The sequence below is a fragment of the Phoxinus phoxinus genome (genome assembly GCF_949152265.1).
Source record: "Phoxinus phoxinus genome assembly, chromosome: 22".
Lineage (NCBI taxonomy): Eukaryota > Metazoa > Chordata > Actinopteri > Cypriniformes > Leuciscidae > Phoxinus > Phoxinus phoxinus.
This window is the reverse complement of record NC_136897.1, coordinates 1,285,990-1,311,160: the sequence shown is the minus strand read 5'-3', so window position 1 is coordinate 1,311,160 and position 25,171 is coordinate 1,285,990. Positions and strand designations below refer to the sequence as shown.

Here is a 25,171-nt window from a genome sequence, read left to right as displayed (position 1 = left end):
TCGGCTCTGAAAGGGGACTTCTGTTAAATCAAATATCTCGCTTGGCATTGAACTTTGAGCTTTATAATTTTACAGGTATTATTTATGCTCTAGCAGCAACATTACACACTAGATAAAGTTTAACAAATGGGATCACGAAGAACAGGACCTTTAAAGTCAGCCATACTTTGAGCTACGAGGTTGTTAATCGATGGTATTTGCTTCTGTTGAAGCCGCCAGCCTGCATTATTTCAACTTTATCGTGTTTAAAGGATTAATTCACTTTTAAAAAAACGTTTGCTGATTATTTACTCACCCCGATGTCATCCAAGATGTCCATGTCTTTCTTTCTTCAGTCGAGAATAAATGAAGGTTTTTGATGAACACATTTCTCCATATAATGGACGTCAATGGGCCCCAAACTGGTCAAGGTCCAGATGACAGTGTCAGCGCCGCTTCAACGGGCTTTAAACGACACCAGAGGATGAATACGGGTCTTATCTAGCGAAACCATCCTCATTTCAAAAATAAATAAAAAAGTTTAAGTTTTATAAGCACAAGCGCTCGCCTTGCTCTGTTCTGTGATGCGCGTTCGTGACGTCACGTAATACGCAGTTACGCTGTAAAGGTCACGCTTGACGAGTCAGTGTTTACAGATGTGCGGAAGGAGGACCATACACACATATTCAAATGTCTTTGTGTCAGTTTATCGGTTAAAATGCCCATCTCGTGTGTGTATCCTGGTGTTGGAATATTAAAAAGCCTAAAAGAACATTTTCGTCAGGACAGAAATGTTTTACTTTTCACAGAAGCGTGACCTTTACAGCGTAACTGCGTATCACGTGACGTCACGAACGCGCATCACAGAACAGAGCAAGGCGAGCGCTTGTGCTTATAAAACTTAAACTTTATTATTTATTTTTGAAATGACGATGGTTTCGCTAGATAAGAGCCGTATTCATCGTCTGGTGTCGTTTAAAGCCCGTTGAAGCGGCGCTGACACTGTCATCTGGACCTTGACCCGTTCGGGGCCCATTGACGTCCATTATATGGAGAAATGTGTTCATCAAAAACCTTCATTTCTTTTCCACTGAAGAAAGAAACACATGGACATCTTGGATGACATCGGGGTGAGTAAATTATCAGCAAAAGTTTTTTTTAAAGTGAACTAATCCTTTAACAGTGGAATTTGTGGTGAAAAATTATATTACCCATGATTCTGTTCAAAAATTCCACCAATCAGAGTCGAAACAAGCAAAACGCGCCAAAAGATCTCTTTAGCTCCGCCCACTCCCTGCGAATGATGTAATCGAGTTGGTCTCTCTACACTCTAAAAATACTTAAATATGTGTAAATGTATGCATATTCTACAATTAACTTAAAATATATTGTTTGTATGCATAATCAACATTTTTAAAGGATTACCGTAGTTGCTTCATGGGATTGTAGTTCTTGTACCTTTGTGTTTTTGTCCGATTTTTAAATACTTTTTTTTTTTTTGTTGCTCTAAATCAAATGTTATGATTCACCTTGTTGCTGGTTGGCTTGGTTTGAAAACCTTACGGCAGAAATAAATGGAGGAAATACTTGATACGGATGCACTCAACTGTTATTAAAATACGTCTACAATACGAGGAAGAAAATATTGAACAAGAAAGGGAAGAAGGAGATGGACAGACTGAGAACTTTATCACATTAGATAAAAACAGTTTTCCTATGGCGACGTTTGCAGTTTAAACAATGGTAATAAATCACAATGTATGTTTTTGCAATGCTTAACATATCACAAAAAGTTTAAAATCACTATAATACTGCTGGTAATTCCCACATCTATAATTTACTAGTTAATTGGTGGATGACTAGTCAACTAGTTGTCCCGAATCCCTAATTACTAGCCATCTCATCCATTTCTTCAAGCTTATCGAGGCTTCTTCTCAGATATAATCCCATTGCTAAGCAACAAAATCAGTTTGGGAACATGCTGTCCTCGTGCTTTATGTTAAGCGGTCGCATCAGACGCGTGTGACTCAGACTTTAGCCGGGCTTCATATTCATGACTCTGTGTGGGAACGCTGTTGGCAGGTGTTTACATCCACAAGGCCTGTGAATCCTCTCTGCTGTCACATCCGCTTCACTTCCCATGATTCATCATTCCGGGCAGCTGCAACTACTTCCATTCCAAAAGCCAAGATTGGCCATTCGCAACCAAGAAGGAAGTTGGCCAGACTAAATTAAAAGCATGTCCTGATCATAGACTGTAAAAAAACATGGACGTAGTGTGCGTGACGTCACCGGTAGCGTTTCTGAAGAGCGTTTTTGAAGCCTAAAGTGGGCGGAGCCGGTCGTCGCCATCTTGTAAGCGCGTCACTCCCGGATAAACGGAAATGTGCAGCGAGGCGGATTAGCTGAGGTGACGTGACGCTAGCAGACAAACGGCTAGTAGAGACATTAGAGGCAATCCAGCTGTCACTCAAGTGGCCACGCCCTTAATTATGCACAACTGTAAGGCTTAATATAATTTAAATGGATGAGTTAAAAAAAAAAATCACCCCCCTCACTGTTTTCATGAAGGGGAAAATTAGCTATATAGACTAGGGGTGTAACGGTACGCAAAAATCACGGTTCGGTACATACCTCGGTTTTAAAGTCACGGTTCGGTTCATTTTCGGTACAGTAAGGGAAAGAAATGCAAAACATTAAACTGCTGGTTGTTTACTATAAACTTTTTTTTAACAATTTTACACTTTTTTTAAACACACTTTTTTAATAAAATATAGGCTAATAAATAGAAAATATATAAAATAAAAAAGAATAAGAAATAAAATACTGCTGCAAAGTTCTCCACTAAATAAAATACTCTCAAACCAATATTGGCCATGACGCTAGCTAGCGAGAGGCTGGGCTAAAGCGAGCGTATGTGGTGATCTTTATTTATGCAATATTTATGTCCGAGCCCGACCCGAGTTAAAATCCTATTTTTTTTCTCATACTAATGACACGTGTACGTTTGTTTGTGTGGAAAGCCCGCTTTTAACAGAAAGGCATTTGGAAATGTCCACAGATGAGTGCATCAGCGCGCACGGAGCTACAAGCGCTCTTAACACAGGCGCGTGTGCACGTGTTTCGTTGTCACAGCAACATAAACAAATTTCCGCACACAGGAAGACAGATGTAATGGTAATATTTTACATGTATTTGAATCACAAAAACGATTAATTAGATTTAATCAGTGCAACGCGGAGACTTCCGACACTTAATATGTTCGTGTGGAAACTCGGAATTGACCTATGTTCCGCACACAAAACTAGCCTAATTTAAGGGAATGATTGCATTCGGTACACATGTGCACCGTACCGAAAGTGCTGTACCGAAACGGTCCGGTACGAATACACGTACCGTTACACCCCTAATATAGACCAAAACCACTTTTTGCACCAGACTGTAAACATGTTTATTCTGCTGTAAAGTTGGGCATATTAACATGCGGGTCTATGGGATTGAGTCTCCTCTGCAGCCGCTCTCTAGTGGCCAGTGGATGAACTGCAGTTTAATCACTTCAGTGTCGGATTCAAGAGAGAGACCGGGAGGTTGCTGTTTGGTCCTGATATGTTATTTTGATTTTGACGATTACATTTTTAGTGGATTTTGAGATCACTACAATTCCTGCCAAAGGAATACGCAGAATAAAGGGGCGGGGCCTGGTTGAGTTAGTTAGTAGTGTGTTAAACTGGTGGTTATGGTAAGGGGCGGGACATTTCCCAAACACACTCGAAGCGCTCGACCAATCACAACACACCGCTCCAGCCGACCAATCAGAGCACAGTGTGCTTTTCAGAAGGAGGGGCTTCATAGAGACAGGAAGTAAACAGAGCGTTACTGACAGACTGGGAAGAGAGGAGCCGCAACACTGGAGAATATGAGGAGAATAATCAACATTCAAGCAGGAAAATCTGTTGTAGTCGAGCCTGAACTACAGCAAGACTGTGAAAAGACAGAATACGGCATCTTTGCAATGTATTAACATGATATATAGGCTGAACGGGAAAAGACGCGATTTTGTAAATGCATAAACAAGAGTGTGGATGTGAAGGTGAACAGCTGCAGATGATATCAGCAAAAGTCATGTGAGAGGATGATGCGGTTCCTCACGCTGTGATTGGCTGATCATTGGCCCCCTGTGATGTGTGTGACTGCTCTGCAAATCTGCATTCATGTCTCTCAGACATCATCACTTGTTTTAATCAACATGAGCATAGTTTATCAAGGATTTGTTGACTAATAGTCCAAACATGAAGAAGATATTAAAAGAATAGCAGTTCACATTTAATCCTAAAGTGGGATAAAGGTTAAAGTCCCCCTGTAGTCAATAATTGTATCCCTTAAAACTCATCTTTGATCACCAAAATTACATTTAAATGTTTCCTTGAAAAAAAAAATCTTCATGCCTTAACATATCTTGAATGTAACTCGACACTCTTGCCTCATTTAGTATGCGTGGTTCTATGAATATGCAAATGAGCCCCGCCTCCACTCACTCACTCACTCAGAGATCCACTGGTTGACGATCACACGTTGATCTGATTGGTCAAGGTAGTGTGTGACGTCAGAAACATCAGCGATTTCAAAGCGTGTTTTTGAGACTGTCTTTGGTTCACTGCAGTTTTAAGCAGAAAATACTCAGCAATGCTGTCCACTTATGAACTTACACATGGTGTGTGTTAAAGCAGATTAATAACACCACATACACACATAAACTACATTAAAAGCTGGATTTACACCACAGGGGGACTTTAATAAAACATCAAATGAGGATTACAAATTTCATACATAATAGTAAATAGAGATACTGTAGCTGTGATTGAGAAGATTAAATAAATGTCAAACCAAATGTCTATAAGTATGAGAGTGTTCGAGCAGAGTGACAATCTGTGTTGAGGTTTTCATAGAAATGAAGATTTTTCATGAATTAATAGTGGCGTAATCCTGCACAATGGCTGAATAGTGGCTAAATTATTAAATGACTAATGGCTATATTATGAAATACATAGTTTTTATCTTACTGACTTCATTGATTAGTTCTTCAATGTCTTCGCCTTCCTTCATGTTTGACGGGTCTCTGTATCTCTGTATCGTCACTGGAGCTGTGTTTCTGTCACACTGGTGAAGTGGATGCAGAATCTCCATCACACACACACTCGTGTTGGTCAAGTTATTACCCGATCGCACCTCAGAAGGGCCTCGTTATAAAAGTCTCTTTCCTGCCAGTTTCTTCATTTGCTCCAAATGTTATTTTTCCCGAGTGCAAAGACCGGAGGTGCTAAAGCAAGAGCGGGAGTGATATCCTTATGTAAGACACGCACCATCTGATCTGTTGCGCTGTGTGTGTGTGTGTGTGTGTGTGTGTGTGTGTGAACGGACAGGCCCTTATTAAGGCATGTTTCAGTACACCTGGCTAAATAATTTGTGTGTTTCTATGTCTGTGAGTGTGTGTGTGTGTGTGTGTGTGTGTAAGAGTGTGAGAGTGCGTGAGAGAGAGAGAATGTGTCTGTGTGTTTGTGTTACTATGTCTGTGAGTGTGTGTGTGTAAGAGTGTGTGAGAGAGAGAGAGAGTGTGTGTGTGTGTAGTGTGTGTGAGAGAGAGAGAGAGTGTGTCTGTGTGTTTGTGTTACTATGTCTGTGTGTGTGTGTGAGGGTGTGTGAGAGTGTGTGTGTGAGAGAGTGTGTGTGTGTGTGAGTGAGTGAGTGAGTGAGTGAGTGAGTGAGTGAGTGAGTGAGTGAGTGAGTGAGTGAGTGAGTGAGTGAGTGTGTGTGTGAGAGTGAGTGTGTGTGAGAGTGTGTGTGAGTGAGTGAGCGAGCGTCCAACCGACCGACCGACCGTGCGAGTTTGAGTGTGAGAGAGAGAGAGAGAGAGAGAGAGAGAGAGAGAGAGAGAGAGAGAGAGAGAGAGAGAGAGTGAGTGTGTGTGTGTCGGCAGCAGCTGCCCGTCCGTCCTCCGTGATGAAATCTTCCGTGTGTGTGTTTACTCTGCTCATCATTAATTCATCTTCTCATCCTGTATCGATCTGCTAATTATGCCACACATTCACCTTCACAGAACCCCTGTGTGTGTCGGGCCAATTAAACCAACCGGATACACACACACACTAATTACGTAATCTCTCTCTCTCTCTCTCTCTCTCTCTCTCTCTCTCTCTCTCTCTCTATGTCTTGATTTTTCTTTTTCTTTTTCCATTCCTCCTTTAATATTAAAGTCTTACTCCCACTATACCAGCTTGAATTCAGATTCTGATAATGTATGAAAAAATCCTCTTGATTTACTGATCGGAGTAAAGCTGTAGATGTGAGAAGGCAGTAACTCAAGAATGCACTCACAAACTTATTAAATCCCTTAAACTCTTAAAAACAAACCTTAAAAAGTTATTATATTATTTATATTTATATATGTGTACACACTGCCGCTCAAAAGTTTGGGTTCGATTTTTTTAAATGTTTTTAAAATAAGTATTTTCTGCTCACTAAGACTGCGTTTATTTAATAACATTAATATTGTGAAATATCATTACAATTTAGATTCTATTTCAGATAAATGAAACTTTCTATTTATCAAAGCATCCTGAAAAAAATTAACAAAATCATAAATGTGTCTTGATCATCAGATCCTCATATTACACTGATTTCTGGAGGATCATGTGACACTGAAGACTGGAGTAATGATGATAAATTCAGCTTTGATCACAGGAATAAATTACACTTTATTGTATATTCACATAAAACAGTTATTTTTAATTGTTAATAACATAATTAAGAAGAGACTTTTTTTTAAAACATTAAAAATCTTACCGATCCCAAACTTTTGAATAATATATATATATAATTAGGCTTTCTTTGCCAAATGAAATAAATTTGTTAAGTGATAATCTACACAAGAAACTCACTTTCTCATTCTTACTACGGTACAGAAACAGCATTTGTTTGAAATGTGAACGATCTGAGACTTTTGTGTGCCGAATAAAACGCATTTTATCAGATATCAGTGCAGCCTTTGATACAATGCAGGATATTATTCCCACTCACTGTCAACGCTGGTAATACAACACGAATAACTAAAGTCCACGTTTATCTATAGGTTTTTTCGTTGGTTTGTTTTGAGGAAAATGTGTGTTTTTATGGAGTCCCACAGGGCTCGGTTTTAGGACCGCTGCTGTTTACATGGTCTATGGTTTAGGTAATGTAATCAGGAAGCATGGAATATACTTTCAGAGCTATGCAGATGATGATGTTTATTTTCTAAGCTTCTGAACTGCAGATGTCTGTAAACAGCTCGAACATTTGCTCGGTAGATACTTCAGAATGGATGTATTCAGAAAAATTTTATTGATATATAGTGGGTGGAAAAAATCTGTTGCAGGATTTGGTGTTCAAAATCATTGTGGCGTAATGCATTGCACGTAATCTTTTATCTTTTTATTGACTAAGCATTTTCATATCATGTGTGAATATTCAGTAGTCAACATTTGAAGTTGTAACACTTGTCCTTACACAAGAACGGTATTGTTCATGTGTAACTGATGAAAGGTTTTGGTAGCACTTTACAATAAGGTTCATTAGTTAACATAAGTTAATATATTAACTAACATGAACCAACCATTAGCAATACATTTGTTACTGTATTTGTTAATCTTTGTTAATTTTAGTTAATAAAAATCCAGCTGTTCATTGTGTGTTCATGTTAGTTCACAGTGCATTAACTAATGTTCACAAGATTTTTAATAAAGTATTGGTAAATGTTGATATTAACATTAACAAAGATGAATAAATGCTGTATAACTGCAGTTCATCATTATTTCATAGTAGTTAACTAATGAACCAAATGTTGACTACTACAGGTGAAACTAATATATTATATAGACTCATTACATGCAAAGTGAGAGATTTCAAGCCTTTATTTGTTATAATTTTGATGATTATGGCTTACAGATTATGAAAACCTTTTCACTATATTCTAATTTTGAATTTGGGGTTTTCATAAGCTTTCATAAGCCATAATCATCAAAATTATAACAAATAAAGGCTTGAAATATCTCACTTTGCATGTAATGAGTCTATATAATATATTAGTTTCAGCTTTTAAGTTGAATTACTGAAATAAATGAACTTTTGCACGATATTGAAATGTTTCGAGCTTCACCTGTGTGTGTATCATTGGTCCCGTTCAGAACGCCGAGGGCCACAACATGAGCATCCCGATGCCGGGACATCCCGTGAGCTTCTCGGAGTCGACGACGGCTCAAGCTCGGCATGATGTGGAGCAGCTGGAGAAGCTTATCTCCGAACACGACGTGGTGTTTCTGCTGATGGACACTCGCGAGAGCCGATGGCTTCCCACAGTCATCGCTGCGAGCCAGAGAAAGGTAGCTTCCCCTCGACAGTCTTTTATCTTTTATTTAAGGAGTGCTTTATTTATTTATTTTCTCCTCCCATGCCTGCCTTTTTATATAGCATGACGGTAACACTTTACAATAAGGTTCATTAGATAACATTAGTTAACTACTTAAATTAGTTTATCATATACTCATTCAGAAAACAGTTACTTAATTTTTTTTTTTGAACAAATAAATGCAGCTTTGGTCTTTTTAAAAACCGGTGACACTTTACAATAAGGTTCATTAGTTAACATGAACTAAGAATAGTTCTTCAGCATTTATTAATCTTAGTTCATATTAATTTCAACATTTACTAATGCGTTATTAAAATCAAAGGTTGTATTAGTTAACATTAGTTAATGCGCTGTGAACTAACATGAACACACAATGAACAGCTGGATTTTTATTAACTAACATTAATAAATACTGTAACAAATATTGCTCATTGTAAATTCATGTTAGTAAATACATTAACTAATGTTAAATTATTAACATTATTGTAAAGTGTTACCAGTGTGTTATTCCCACAGTTGTTGGTAAGTGTTACACAGGGTTTGCCTTTATATCAGATTTAAGAACACTTAAAGGAGAACTCCGGTCAATTTTAACATTGAGCTCAATTTTTAGTAAATTTGGAGTGCTGTCAATACAGAGAAAAACGACAAAAATCGGTGTTGCCTACACTGTGTTATCCTATTTTTAAAATTTACACCCTATTATTGACTTGAATGGGGCAAGTTTTAAACTTAACCAGTTCTTAGTCTTATCATCCTTGATGTGTCATTACAAGTGCCCAGCCATGTTGAGTGATTCCTTAAGAGTGAACACGAGTGAATCTGACTGCAGTAGATGTGAAAGATATTAATAAAAATGATGTTATATCAGCCAGCGCACAGACCTGTATTTAGTTCCTGTTTTCGGTGGAAGTCCAAAGTAGTCGATTGTCGAGTTCACGCGCATAGGTTTAGTTACTATGATCACGCGCCTGAACTCGACAATCGACTACTTTGGACTTCCACCCAAAATACCACTTGTATGACACATCAAGGATGATAAGAGAAATAAAAGCAGGTTTAAAACTTGCCCCATTGAAGTCAACAGGGTGCAAATTTTAAAAAGAGGATAACACAGTGTAGGCAACACCGATTTTTGTCGTTGTTCTCTGTATTGACAGCACTCCAAATTTACTAAAAATTGAGCTCAATGTTAAAATTGACCGGAGTTCTCCTTTAAAGCGAGACACTACAGGTGAATAGGGTACAATTTTAAAATAATAGATATCACCATGAAACTTCCTCAGTTGATTACTTAGACAAGTTCATTAAAAAAATGTATTAGTTATGTATAAGTTTTTGACATTTGTATGTTTCATTATGCAAAGTATGCATTATCTCATTAAATACGCACAATTTTGCATATATTTTCGGTAGATAGATCTGAACATATGATAAAGCCAGGTGCAAAATTATTTTTTCATTTTGATTACACACAAGATGAAAGAAGATGTTCAGAGGGATTTCAGGATATATGCTTTCATGACCTAGGAAATCTAAATATACTGTCCATAGCCTTAAAAAAAATATTTTTGCCATATTTTTTTTATTAAAATGTCACATAAATCAGGCCAGGAATGATTTATTAACAAATCCCTCTGAACATATCTTCAGAATACTGCTAAGTGTGTAACTGGAGAGTTTGGTGTACATCGGCTGAGATGTGTCACTGGAGAATGACAAAAAACTCATTTTGAGAAAAAGGCATTTAAAGATTTGTAATGTAAAAAATCATACTTTTTTAGTGGAAACAACTATTTACTGACACAATATCTCATCAAATCATTAGCAACAACAATACACACCACCTAAATCACATCAAAACTTATAAACACAGCATTTATGGCCTTCAACTGAGCAGAAAAACAGTCAAACACACACATCTGAGTGTCAGAGCGCGTCACGTGATGCATCTGAACCAATCACGGCGTCAGACATTGACATCAGCCAATGAGATTTCACTTTTAGGTTTAAATGCCCATTATACTTTCACGATTGGTTTCACGAAAGGAAATTACCATATTTGGATCGACAGCATTGTAAAGAAGAGAGAGCTTTCCAGCGGTGTGTGTGATTAAAGGAAGCAGAGAGAGATCGCGGAGCATGATGATTTATAACGCCAACTTTTGGTGAATTTCGGAGAAATCTACAGACGCAAATAGACAAAGTGTAGTAAAATAAAGACCTTAATGTGTATTTTGGACTTTTTTTCACCACAAGTCTGAAAGAAAAAATCTCTAAATTGACCAGTGAAAAAAAAACAATGTTTTTGCCTGCCGTGTCTCGCATTAAAGGTGGGGTATGTGATTTGCAAAACGGCTGGCAGATTTTGAAAATACACAACTCAAATGGTCCTACCTTCTTTCCTTTGACTCCACCCATTCAAAGAACATGGACATGGATGGGGGGGGGGGGGGGGGGGGGTACGACCGATTGATTGACGCACTTACTGTCCAATGATTCTAGGTGGTCTTGGAAATGATTGGCTGGAGTTTTTTCGAGTCCTGCCTGTTCCACAGATGATTAAATTGTTTCATTTTTATTTCAGTGCTTCTAACTCAGTGGCTGTAAGTGGGTTAGGAATAGGATTTTAAGTGATTTTGAAAAAATGGCCAAAAAAGAGAATTACATACCCCACCTTTAACCTCAGATAGGACGCTTCTACATTTGCATACTGCACATGTGCATGTTAATTATATTTCATTGTGAGTTTGCGTTTAGGTTTGCATGCATACATCTGAATGCATACTGGTTGATGCATGCATATGATTCAGTGCAAAATATAACCAATCTGACTACACAGACTATACAGAAATGTTCCTTAATGAAAAAATAAATAAACCTGTCATGCACTAGAGATCTCTCTTAATATATATTGACCATCTAATGTTGTCACTCACCTAGACTGGAATGACGGAATGGAAAATTACAAAATAAACACTATCCTTCAAAAGTTTGGGGTCAGAAATATTTTTTTGTGAAAGAAATGAATACTTTTATTCAGCGAGGATGCATTAAATTGATCAAAAGTGACAGTTAAGACATTTATGATGTTCTAAAGATTCCATTTCAAATAAATGTTGTTCTTTTGAACTTTCTATCAATAAAATAATTCAGAAAAATAAAATAAAGTAAATGACACTTTACTGTATATTCACATTTTGATCAAATAATGCAGTCTTGGTGAGCATAAGAGACTTCTTTCAAAACATTAACAAACTTTACAAACCTCACACTTTTGAACAGTAGTGTAGGAAAAAAGTAATAAGTAAAAAGTATTAGTTTTCTGTTATTAGGAAAAATAATAATACATGTGCTAGCTCCAAAAGTCTGAGCAAAGACCAATTTAAACAGTTTTGGAATTATTTTGCTTCTTTGCTTTAAATCTTTTGGTTTACTTTGATGATATCCAGTCTGAAGCTTTTTGAATATGTGTGTGTGTGTGTGTGTAGTTGATAGTTAACGCTGCTCTGGGATTCGACACGTTTGTGGTGATGAGACACGGCCTGAAGAAAGCCAAAGAGCCTCAGTCTGAGGAGTCCAGCCCCATGTCTGCTTCTTCCAGCTCCTCGTGTTCCTCAACGCCAGCATCCACGGTCACTCCAGGTGCGGTACACCATCATCAAGCTGAATACATAAGCTTCACATAGATGTGTGGTTTGTTAGGATAGGACTATATTTGGCCGAGACACAACTATTGAAAATGTAAACATTGAGAAAATCTCCTTTAAAGTTGTGCATTTATGTTCACGATTGTGCTGCATTCACTCACAAAAATACATGTTTATATATTTACGGTAGGACATTTACTAAATATCTTCATAAACATGATCTTAATATCCTCATGATTTTTGGCATAAGAGAAAAATGGATAATTTTGACCCATACAATGTATAGTTGCTATTGCCACAGATATACCCTCATTTAGTATGTGTGGTTCTATGAATATGCAAATGAGCCCCGCCTCCACTCACTCACTTACTCACTCAGAGATCCACTGGTGGACGATCACACGTTGATCTGATTGGTCAAGGTAGTGTGTGACGTCAGAAACACCAGCGATTTCAAACTGTGTTTTTGAGACTGTCTTTGGTTCACTGCAGTTTAAAGCAGAAAATACTCAGCAATGCTGTCCACTTATGAACTTACACATGGTGTGTGTTAAAGCAGATTAATAACACCACATACACACATAAACTACATTAACAGCTGGATTTACACCACAGGGGGACTTTAAACTTTTTAACTATATTTATCCATTGTATATAGTCTACAATCTTTTCCTTATGCAATATCTACTCAAAGGAAATTGCAAGATTTTGAGTGTGTTTGTTCATGCCAAGAACCGTATTGTCAGAGATAATAAATGAAACGTTCTGATTTGTGTAGCTCAGTTTTAGCAGGTTTATGTCATAAATGTTAATCTCTTCAGATGCGACTGTTCATCATGATGGGTTTAAACTGTTGAAATATGATTGGAATCACTTTAAAAAGGAAAATACAGTAAAGTGCAGCACAAGTGTGTCATATCGGCTACATAACATTATATTGAGAACATCATAAAAAAATTGATTTATCAGCCAATATATCGGTTATCGTCTTTCAAATATAAAGAGTTATCGGTATCAGACAAAATTTTATTATTTTATTTATAAAACGTATTATATAGTTATTTTTAGTTACATTTTGATGTTCAGACACAACTGGTAAAAAGTCTTAGTAACACTTTATTTTACAGTGACCATGTTACATGTACTTACCACAGTAATAACAGTAAATTATGAATATTTACATGCAACTAACCCTCAACCAAACCCTATTTCTAACCCTGTAGTATGTGTTGTTAAATAATATTACTCAGTACTTAAAAGTATATTTACACTGTAACAGAGACACCTTCAAATAAAGTGTGACCGCAATATGAATTAAAAATTAACATTTCAATAAAATTAGGGATGCGTCAATATGATATTTACATATTTATCGGCTGATACCGATAATTCTTTATATTTGAAAGCCGATAACCGATATATTGGCTGATAAATCTAAATCCAAGTTTTTATTTAATTTTTTTGAGAGTCTGATTACAAAAACTAAAGTCTCAGCATTAAAATCCACGTCCCAAACACACAATAATGATGTTCTCATTATAATGTTATGGAGCCGATATGACAGACTTGTGCTGCACTTTACTGTATTTTCCTTTTTGAAGTGATTCCAATCATATTTTTACCCTTTTTTAAGTGATTCCAATCATATTTTTCCTTTTTTAAATTATTCCAATCATATATTTTTCCTTTTTTGAAGTGATTCCAATCATATTTTTCCTTTTTTGAAGTGATTCCAATCATATTTTTCCTTTTTTAAGTGTTTCCAATCATATTTTTTCTTTTTTAAGTGATTCCAATCATATTTTTCCTTTTTTAAGTGTTTCCAATCATATTTTTCCTTTTTTAAGTGATTCCAATCATATTTTTCCTTTTTTAAGTGATTCCAATCATATTTTTCCCTTTTTAAGTGATTTCAATCATATTTTTCCTTTTTTAAGTGATTCCAATCATATTTTTCCCTTTTTGAAGTGATTCCAATCATATTTTTCCCTTTTTGAAGTGATTCCAATCATATTTCAAGCCGTTTAAATCCATCATGTTGAACACTGCGCATCTGAAGAGTCTCAGCTGAAGGAAATATTGCATTATTTATTGGCTTTAATATATCAGCCACATTTTCTTATCGGACCGATAACGATATTAACATATAAATCAGCCGATATGATATGGTATCATGCATCCTTAAATAAAATATTATTAAAATGCAAAACTGTCATCTAATGACAAAACATTCAAACTGACTTCCATCCTCCAGAAAAATTCTAACATTTATTTAGCTTTTGGAGATGTTCGTACACTAATAAGTGCAATATGATACACATGATCACTTCAAATCTATGCATTCACAGGATTGGTTAACAGCATTTCACTGATCAAGATTCAGAGTTTGATTGGTCAGTTTGTATAGGGATGCTGTATTCTGGGATTCTGAGGTGTTTTCTGGTTATTCTGCTGTAAGCATGACTTGTATTAATTCTCAGGAGCGTCTCTGTTCTCCAACATTCCCGGACACCGCCTCGGCTGCTACTTCTGTAATGATGTGGTCGCCCCTGGAGACGTGAGTTTTAATCACACACTTTCATATCTGTAGTGAAATTAGGTTTTCCTCTGGACACGTATTATATTAAATTCTAGCTCAAACCAGTCAATCATATGCCAAAGTGCCTTGAATTCAATGGACACTCTTACCTGGAAATCATAACCTGAAGCAAAATATGATTGAAAATTATATCCAAACTGAATAATTTTTTTTCAAACTGAATAATAGGGGCTTTTGCACCGGAGGAAGCTTTTCATGGTTCCTAGAACTATTGGCGGAAGTATGATGATCTAATTTACTCCTACTTCAGAGTCGGTCTAAACCAGCGCTATAGGAGCTACCAGTGACGGTATACGTGGATTGGCCGAACACGCGCGAAACACCAGCACCCGCCATTTTATAAAAAGCTGTGTAATCACACAGATTATAGCCAACATATTTACTCCACAAACTAACTCATGAACATGTAAAACAGTGATAGATGAAGCTCTTAATCTTTACGCTGAGGAGAGAATCCAACGTAACTTTGAGGAGAGCAAGAGAAACATGATTATGTGTTTCTGCTCAGCAACACTGGATATTCATTACTGTCTACTTTCTATGAATAACAGTTCTATCTAATAATGTATTAGACAGATCGTAAACTAATGAACACGGAGAACGCGAGCACTGTGTAGCTCTGGCGTTCTCAGCGCCGTCAAAATAAAAGTCCTAAGGGAAGCATTAGTTCTCGGGGAACCCCCTGGTGGCCAGTTCCTAGAACTACCGGTGCGAAAGCCCATAATGAATAGGTTTGGTTTCCATGATTTGTGGTTTTGGCTGTAGTTTGACCCTGCTAGTGAACTGTTCTCCCTCATTAGTGAACTGTTCTGCCCTCATTAGTGAACTGTTCTGCCCTCATTAGTGAACTGTTCTGCCCTCATTAGTGAACTGTTCTCCCTCATTAGTGAACTGTTCTGCCCTCATTAGTGAACTGTTCTCCCTCATTAGTGAACTGTTCTGCCCTCATTAGTGAACTGTTCTCCCTCATTAGTGAACTGTTCTCCCTCATTAGTGAACTGTTCTCCCTCATTAGTGAACTGTTCTCCCTCATTAGTGAACTGTTCTGCCCTCATTAGTGAACTGTTCTCCCTCATTAGTGAACTGTTCTCCCTCATTAGTGAACTGTTCTGCCCTCATTAGTGAACTGTTCTCCCTCATTAGTGAACTGTTCTGCCCTCATTAGTGAACTGTTCTCCCTCATTAGTGAACTGTTCTGCCCTCATTAGTGAACTGTTCTCCCTCATTAGTGAACTGTTCTCCCTCATTAGTGAACTGTTCTGCCCTCATTAGTGAACTGTTCTCCCTCATTAGTGAACTGTTCTGCCCTCATTAGTGAACTGTTCTCCCTCATTAGTGAACTGTTCTCCCTCATTAGTGAACTGTTCTCCCTCATTAGTGAACTGTTCTCCCTCATTAGTGAACTGTGACTGTTCTCCCTCATTAGTGAACTGTTCTCCCTCATTAGTGAACTGTGACTGTTCTCCCTCATTAGTGAACTGTTCTCCCTCATTAGTGAACTGTGACTGTTCTCCCTCATTAGTGAACTGTTCTCCCTCATTAGTGAACTGTTCTCCCTCATTAGTGAACTGTGACTGTTCTCCCTCATTAGTGAACTGTTCTCCCTCATTAGTGAACTGTTCTGCCCTCATTAGTGAACTGTTCTGCCCTCATTAGTGAACTGTTCTCCCTCATTAGTGAACTGTTCTCCCTCATTAGTGAACTGTTCTCCCTCATTAGTGAACTGTTCTCCCTCATTAGTGAACTGTTCTGCCCTCATTAGTGAACTGTTCTCCCTCATTAGTGAACTGTTCTGCCCTCATTAGTGAACTGTTCTCCCTCATTAGTGAACTGTTCTGCCCTCATTAGTGAACTGTTCTCCCTCATTAGTGAACTGTTCTGCCCTCATTAGTGAACTGTTCTGCCCTCATTAGTGAACTGTTCTCCCTCATTAGTGAACTGTTCTCCCTCATTAGTGAACTGTTCTCCCTCATTAGTGAACTGTTCTCCCTCATTAGTGAACTGTTCTCCCTCATTAGTGAACTGTTCTGCCCTCATTAGTGAACTGTTCTGCCCTCATTAGTGAACTGTTCTGCCCTCATTAGTGAACTGTTCTGCCCTCATTAGTGAACTGTTCTGCCCTCATTAGTGAACTGTTCTCCCTCATTAGTGAACTGTTCTGCCCTCATTAGTGAACTGTTCTCCCTCATTAGTGAACTGTTCTGCCCTCATTAGTGAACTGTTCTGCCCTCATTAGTGAACTGTTCTCCCTCATTAGTGAACTGTTCTGCCCTCATTAGTGAACTGTTCTGCCCTCATTAGTGAACTGTTCTCCCTCATTAGTGAACTGTTCTCCCTCATTAGTGAACTGTTCTGCCCTCATTAGTGAACTGTTCTCCCTCATTAGTGAACTGTTCTCCCTCATTAGTGAACTGTTCTCCCTCATTAGTGAACTGTTCTGCCCTCATTAGTGAACTGTTCTCCCTCATTAGTGAACTGTTCTGCCCTCATTAGTGAACTGTTCTCCCTCATTAGTGAACTGTTCTGCCCTCATTAGTGAACTGTTCTGCCCTCATTAGTGAACTGTTCTGCCCTCATTAGTGAACTGTTCTGCCCTCATTAGTGAACTGTTCTCCCTCATTAGTGAACTGTTCTGCCCTCATTAGTGAACTGTTCTGCCCTCATTAGTGAACTGTTCTCCCTCATTAGTGAACTGTTCTGCCCTCATTAGTGAACTGTTCTGCCCTCATTAGTGAACTGTTCTCCCTCATTAGTGAACTGTTCTCCCTCATTAGTGAACTGTTCTGCCCTCATTAGTGAACTGTTCTGCCCTCATTAGTGAACTGTTCTGCCCTCATTAGTGAACTGTTCTCCCTCATTAGTGAACTGTTCTCCCTCATTAGTGAACTGTTCTGCCCTCATTAGTGAACTGTTCTGCCCTCATTAGTGAACTGTTCTGCCCTCATTAGTGAACTGTTCTCCCTCATTAGTGAACTGTTCTGCCCTCATTAGTGAACTGTTCTGCCCTCATTAGTGAACTGTTCTCCCTCATTAGTGAACTGTTCTCCCTCATTAGTGAACTGTTCTCCCTCATTACTGAGCTCTTCTCCTCTCATTACTGAGCTCTTCTCCTCTCATTACTGAGCTCTTCTCCTCTCATTACTGAGCTCTTCTCCTCTCATTACTGAGCTCTTCTCCTCTCATTACTGAGCTCTTCTCCTCTCATTACTGAGCTCTTCTCCTCTCATTACTGAGCTCTTCTCCTCTCATTAGTCCACCAGAGACAGGACCCTAGACCAGCAGTGTACAGTGAGCCGTCCGGGTCTGGCCATGATCGCTGGAGCTCTTGCTGTGGAGCTGATGGTGTCTGTTCTCCAGCACCCAGAGGGGTACGTGCCATTCATTCACTTCAACTACTGTGAATCTCATATATATATATATACAGGGTGCGATTTGCCGGGGGGGATGCGTGGGATTTCCCCCTTTCTGGTCAATGTGTCCCTGCCTCTGCTTCATTATTTTTATCCGCGGTGGGGATAAATTTATCCTCCCCTCAAAGTGATCATAGTGCTACTACATAGTGCGAGACGGATCACAAAATTTATCACGGATCCGTGGTTTGATTAAAGTAAATTTTATTTAAAAATGATTACTCACTCTCTCTTGAGCGTCTGGCGCGAGTGATTTCAATGTTAAGTCAATGTAAAGGCGCGTTTACGCGCGTCTAGAGGTCCTGCGGCGCGGTGTTTAGCGCGGTGCGGTAGACGCGAGCCTCATTCGAGCGTCCAGTTTGCGCGAATGAGGCGAATTGCTATCACAGATAATGTCTTTTCTATCATTTCACTGTAGCTCAGCATCGCGATGTAAAGTTAACGCTATTGCATGATCACAGTTCATATGTGTGGGGAAAGATAAGCTATTAGAGTAAAAATATTGCGTTAGGCTACTTCAGTTAATAAGAAAAAAGATTTTACAATTCCTGCAAATGCAGTGATTAAGTTCATGTTCTCATGATTTATTTTTATAAATAAAAATGTTTCAAAACATCCCCCCCTCTGTTTTTTTCACAAATCGCACCCTGGTTATATATTCTATATTCTGACGCATTGTAGAAATATCATGAAGAATGCCTGACTGAAGCTGTTTTAACATGTATAAACTTTACAGCTAGTAATTTGTCTATGCCATTTTCTGAGTACTGTGTTCACACTGACAATTCCATCAAGAAGTAGATTTCAAATACCTGGATGATGAACTTAATTAAAGAGGCCATAATATTCCCTTTTACATAGTCAATGTTGTGTTGGGGCTCTACTAGAACAGGTTTTTATGAAAGCTCGTTTCCACCACAGAATATAAAATTAAAAAGGTTATTGTGACTTTTTATTTCACAATTCTGACTTTTTATCTCAGAATTGCGTGAAATAAACTTGCAATTCTAACTTTATAACATGCAATTCTGAGAAATAAAGTCAGAATTGTGAGATGTATACTCGCAATTGTGAGATAAAAAGTCGCAATTATCTATTAAAATGTTTTATTCTGAGGCGGAAACAAGTTTCCACAGGTTTTCCTGCTTGAATGTTGATTATTCTCCTCATATTCTCCATTGTTGCGGCTCCTCTCTTCCCAGTCTGTCAGTAACGCTCTGTTTACTTCCTGTCTCTATGAAGCCCCTCCTTCTGAAAAGCACACTGTGCTCTGATTGGTCGGCTTGAGCAGTGTGTTGTGATTGGTCGAGCGCTTCGAGTGTGTTCAGGAAATGTGACCTACCGTTTACACACCACTCTTCGGCATGCTTTCATTTAATTTCAATTTGGATGGTATCCGATGAAAAAATAACATATACAATCAATAAATAGAGCAAAATTGCGAAGGCTGGCCATTTTAATAAGAGTGTCAGTGTAAGAGTAAGATACTTGAGTAGATAAGTACATAAACTCCCCGTCGTTTAGAAAACTATTCTCATCCGAATATGGCTTTAGCTTAATTTCCAACTCTGCAAAAAAAGGAACACTTTACACTTTACACTTACGCTGTAATGTCATATCTGGAGTGCAGAAAAGCCTGTGTATTGCTTTTCATGTATTTCCAGATGAATGAGAGGGTATAGAAAGCTTTCATTCATGTTTACTTTTGAAGGAAGACTTTAAAAAGCAGGGGCCGTCCCTCTCAGTGCCCTAGATAGTGCTGGCGTCCCACAGTCGGTCTCTCTCGGATGCATTACGCTGGTATAGAGCCGGGATTAAAGCCTTCAGACGTGGAGCAGCAGAGGAAGAAACCCTTGTGTAGTCAGAGATCCACCGCTGCTCGCTGCTGCCAAACTGTGACCGGAGAACACTCACACTTCAGAAACCACATTCAAGTCAGAGTTTTAATCATTTGGGGGATTTTAAAATACATTTTTCCTATCCCAGTGTTTTTAATATGCGCAGCAGGACGCTCTGATTGGTTCTGATCTCTCGTCTGAGGCTGCGTCTACATTATTCCAGATACATTTGAAAACGTTGTTTTCGTTTAAAAACGTTCTCCGTCCACACCGTTTTCAAGCCATTTTCAGGTGTTTTGGATGAGAAACTTTTGGAAAAGCTTAGTTTTCATTAATAAAGTGTGACCAATTAATAAAAAGAATTACGCATGCGTTGTCTTTCTCGTCTGTATAAGTTTACTTTAGGCATGAGAGTGTGTCTGCTCGGATACGGACATGTTGACGTAACTTCTGTGTGAATTTGTCCATTCAAGCACAAGATTTGAAAGACAACTCAATATTTGCGCTGTGTCTGAGACGTGTGCGTGCTTCGGATAAGCACACACACACACACACACAAACACACACACACACACACACACACACACACACACACACACACACACACACACACACACACACACACACACACACACACACACACGTCCTTAAAGGATGTTTCTGGAGATTTTGTCAGGTTTTGGTCATTTCTGGGTACAAATTTGTCCCCAAAATATAGTTAAGTAGGTGTACACACACACACACACACACACTTAAAGTCTCTAAGCATGAATCTGTGTTTGTCTGGCAGAGGTTACGCAGTGGCCAGTAGCAGCGATGACCGGATGAATGAACCGCCAACATCACTGGGTCTCGTCCCACATCAGGTCAGTTATGGATATATATATTATTTTATACATATATATTTATATGAACATTTTGGCCGATACCGATAACCGATAATTCTGTATATTTAAAAAGCCACTAACCGATATATTGGCCGAAAAATCTGAATCCAAATTTTTATATCATTTTTGAGAGTCTGATTACAAAAACACAAGTCTCACCATTAAAATCCACGTCCCAAACACACAATTATGATGTTCGCAATATAATGTTATGTAGCCGATATGACACACTTGTGCTGCACTTTACTGTATTTTCCTTTATGAAGTGATTCCAATCATATTTCAACAGTTTAAACCCATCATGATGAACAGTCGCATCTGAAGAGTCTCAGCTGAAGGAAATAATACAGTATTTATCGGCTTTAATATATCAGCCAGATTTTATTATCGGACCGATAACAATAGCATTAAAAATGAACATATATCGACTGAGACCGATATGGTGGCCGATATATCGGGCATCCCTAATTATAATAATGCACTTTATTATTACCGTATGCAAACACCCTCTGAATCACGGGTCACGATTCACAATATCACAATTATTTTTCATGTTGGATTTTAAGGGTGTTTTGCAAGTGACTGAGCAGCACAGACAAACTAATTTACATATTTTAAAATGTAACCTCACAAGGTAACAAAAGATCAAAATATGTGTAAGAAATGTACCTTTAGTTGGACAAATACAATATAAGACAATAATAAACAATTAAAGGATTAGTTCACTTTCAAAAAAAATAGATAATGTACTCACCCTGATGTCATCTAAGATCATCCATGTCTTTCTTTCTTCAGTCGAGAAGAAATGTTGGTTTTTGAGGAAAACATTCCAGGATTTTTCTCCACAGAATGGACTTCAATGGCCACCATCTCTCCCGATGTTCAAAAGCAGGATCAAATGTCCGTCTCAGTGCAGCTTCAAAGTCTCGACTCGATCCCAGTCGAGGAATAAGAGTCTTATCTAGGCAAACCATCGGTCATTTAAAAAATAAATAATAATAATTATATACTTTTTAACCACACTTGTTGGTCTTGTGCTGGTCTGCGACGCGCCACGCATTACGTCATCACGGTGGAAAGGTCACGAAAAATAAAAATAAATTAAAACAAAGATGTCGGATGATTTTTAAGTTGGAGAAGAAAATGAGATGGAGTTTTTCGCCCTTCCCTACTTTTTTGAACCGGAGTACACAGACAAATAACTTATAGATAGATGACGTGACCTTTGACCTTTCCACCGTGATGACGTAATGCGTGGCGCGTCGCAGACCAAAACCAGACAAACAATTGTGGTTAAAAAGTATATAATTTTTCTTTAGAAAATGATAAGATAAAGATAAGACTCTTATTCCTCGACTGGGATCGAGTCGAGACTTTGAAGCTGCACTGAGACAGACATTTGATCTGGCTTTTGAACATCGGGAGAGATGGTGGCCATTGAAGTCCATTCTGTGGAGAAAAATCCTGCAATGTTTTCCTCAAAAACCTAAATGTATTCTCGACTGAAGAAAGAAAGACATGGACATCTTGGATGACATCGGGGTGAGTAAATTATCAACAAAAAATGTTTTGAAAGTGAACTAATCCTTTAAAGACAAATAAAAAAAATGTTTAAAGTGAAAATGGATTTGAATATTACAATTCACCTTTGGCTAAGCCCCGCCCCCCTTAGTTACTGTTGCTACATCCGTCAACTTTATCTGGGCTCTGGTTTGGTATCAACATGGCTTATGCTGTGACGCTGTTCCTGCTGAACTTTTATCAAACTTTTATAAAGCAGCAAATAAAGTGTGGGATAGAAGTAGGCAGAAGGGGCTCAGTGTGCGTTCGAAGGCTTTATTCAAGACATACCGGAGAAACACAAGCAACAACAAGATCCAAATAGAGGCAAAAGCATAACGGTCACAGTCAAAACATGACCCAGCGCATCATATCCTGATGGAGACGGAGACTGGGACTCACAATATCAGGAGCAACACTGTTCATGCAGAGCTGGTCTCTATTCACTTCTATAATCGTTATTACAAAGCAAACGGACTACGCGAGTATAAAGTTGTGTTTATTAGCAGCGTGTGCTAGCGTATCAACAATTAGCGTAGAGAACCGAAATCATAACATAAACCAGCATAAAACTGTCTAACTCCACGGTAATGTTAAAACACAAAAGTGTGTTGTTGATCTTGAGGGGTTTCGCTGACTGAGGACGTCCACACAGTTTAATCCAAAGACGACACTTGTCAGGATTTGACCGGTTTTGGGAAGGGAAAAACGGACACCGCCTCCAGCCTCTCTGGGAAACACGTATCTGTGTTACAAACGCCCCAGACACAACGGTTAACCATATTTCTGATAAAACTACGACGGTAATAGCCTGCCGAGACCAAACATACGAGACGCCGGTGTTAAAGTCAATGGAGCGCTGTGAAGAAGTGTCGGACCGCTGTGGAGCTCGTTCTTGGCTGCGCTGTGATTGGTCAATCTACATTCTAGGGCGTGGCTTAGCCAAAGGCGAATTTAGATTAAACATTCTAAAAATCAAAATATATTTTGAGATTTAGATGTTGCCTTGGCTTTGGCTTGCTTAGTTGGGGACATTTAATATTCAACTATATTATTGATCTGCCTTAAGGTGGACGGTGACACAATTTTCTTCTAGAAACAAACTTTGTGTTATTTTCATGTTATCACTGCGAAGCTGCTTTGATATTATTACTGTATTGTAGATAAAAGTGACTTGACTGAAGTCACGAGACTCATTAACATAGACTGCGGTGCTGGTGTGTGTGTGTGGGCAGGTTTTGTGGAAATGTAGTGGGTTACAGCACTGTGTGTGTGTGTGAAGTCGATTGTGTGTCTGGATTGCCATTGAAGAATGAGATTGTGGAGGCTCGTGATGGCCACGCTTGGAGACGTTCACCGGCTTTATGAGTCTCTGGACTCTGGAGAATGAGGAAGAGCAGGGAAGCTTATATTAGGGATGAAGATAAAGTGTTTCTGCTCCTCTTGACCTGCGAACGGCCTCGTTTCATTGTCTGAACATCCAGTCTGACGGCACTTTTCACACGCATGCACCGTGTTGAGCGGGTCAAGTCCTGCACTTTATCATTAGAGTTAATTATAGGCAAGGCAAGTCTATTTATATTCAAAGCAATTCAAAGTGCGTTACATAGAAAGGAATAAAAATAATCACAAAATATAAGCAAGGGACATTAAAACAGTTATTCAAAATGCTTTACATAGAAAAGAAACACAAAATAAAAGCAATTATAATTATAATGTCCGTCAAAGTTTTTTTTTTTTGTAGGCTCTGAGCCTTTGAATTAATATTGAGCACGAATGTAAAAAGGAGATATTTAGTAGAATGTTCACACCGCTCTTTTCCATGTAATGCTGGTTTCTGGAGATCAGGGCTGTTATAGTTAATCGTGCTGAAATCACACTGATGGGGACTGGGGACAGAAAAAAGTCTTCTGTAGCTTTTTTTGTCATTATTTGCTTCTCTATTCCCATGTCAGATCCCATCCACTCTCACACATTGTCTGTCACACCACATACATTTATAGCGACTCGAGTCCCTTTCTTGTGTTCAATCCTCAGGGAATGCGTCTAGTCACATCTACATCATGACTGTAGTGTACATCTGTCGAGCGCACACTTGTAAGTGTTTGAACAGGCCGTTTTGCCGTTGTACCTTTAACCCCTGAAGCGCCCCCTTTTTTTAATACACATAAAAATGCACATTTTGAACTTAAACGTTTGTAATTCAAGAAAGCTTTGGAATATAGATGTAAGATTGGTCTTGTTTTAAAGAAAATATTTGGCAGATTTGTGTAGAAGTGAAATAAATTAAGGAAGTTAAACAGAGAAAAAGTTATAGAAGTTTGAGTTTATGAAAATGTACAATGTTAAAAATGTTATTATTCATATTTTATATAAAATATATATTTTCAAAACCTGGTGCACTCTAAAAAGGCAAAAAAAAATCGGAACAAGTTGTGTTTAAATGTTAGGTTGATATCTCAGTAAATGGAGCGTTCAGTGAGATGTAGTTTGGGCGCAGTACCACACTTCTCCACTAGTGGACATCACTGCCCATATAAGGGCGCCTCCATCTCCATATGTGGTTTGAGTCTGAACCATCATTTTTACAATTTTCATACAATTTATGAAGTATACATCCTATTTAGAAGTAGTGTTGGAAGTTTGGCAGATTTTGAAATTAATTCAACCTCTAAGAAACACAGAAGATCCCGTATGTGCATTATAGCTCGCTGACACATCACTAATGCTGAATCTAGTATTATTTTCTTTATATTTAAAACATTTTCAGAGCTTTATTTCTAAAATAATTGAATGGATGCTATCTTTTGA

General features: G+C 38.3%; 1 protein-coding gene across 5 annotated transcripts in view; it reads left to right on the top strand.

Annotated features, from left to right (window-relative positions):
• The window catches only part of atg7 (ATG7 autophagy related 7 homolog), a 123,147-nt gene that overhangs the window by 35,590 nt on the left and 62,386 nt on the right, over positions 1–25,171 (top strand). For all 5 annotated transcript variants that reach the window (XR_013795893.1, XR_013795894.1, XR_013795895.1 and 2 more), the window contains exons 13-17: positions 8,196–8,390; positions 11,908–12,061; positions 14,547–14,623; positions 17,918–18,033; positions 20,704–20,779. Coding sequence is in view for 1 of the 5 variants with exons in the window: in XM_079597525.1 (XP_079453651.1) it covers positions 8,196–8,390; positions 11,908–12,061; positions 14,547–14,623; positions 17,918–18,033; positions 20,704–20,779 (618 nt within the window). In the remaining 4 variants the exon portion in view is untranslated. The remainder of the gene's footprint in view (positions 1–8,195; positions 8,391–11,907; positions 12,062–14,546; positions 14,624–17,917; positions 18,034–20,703; positions 20,780–25,171) is intronic.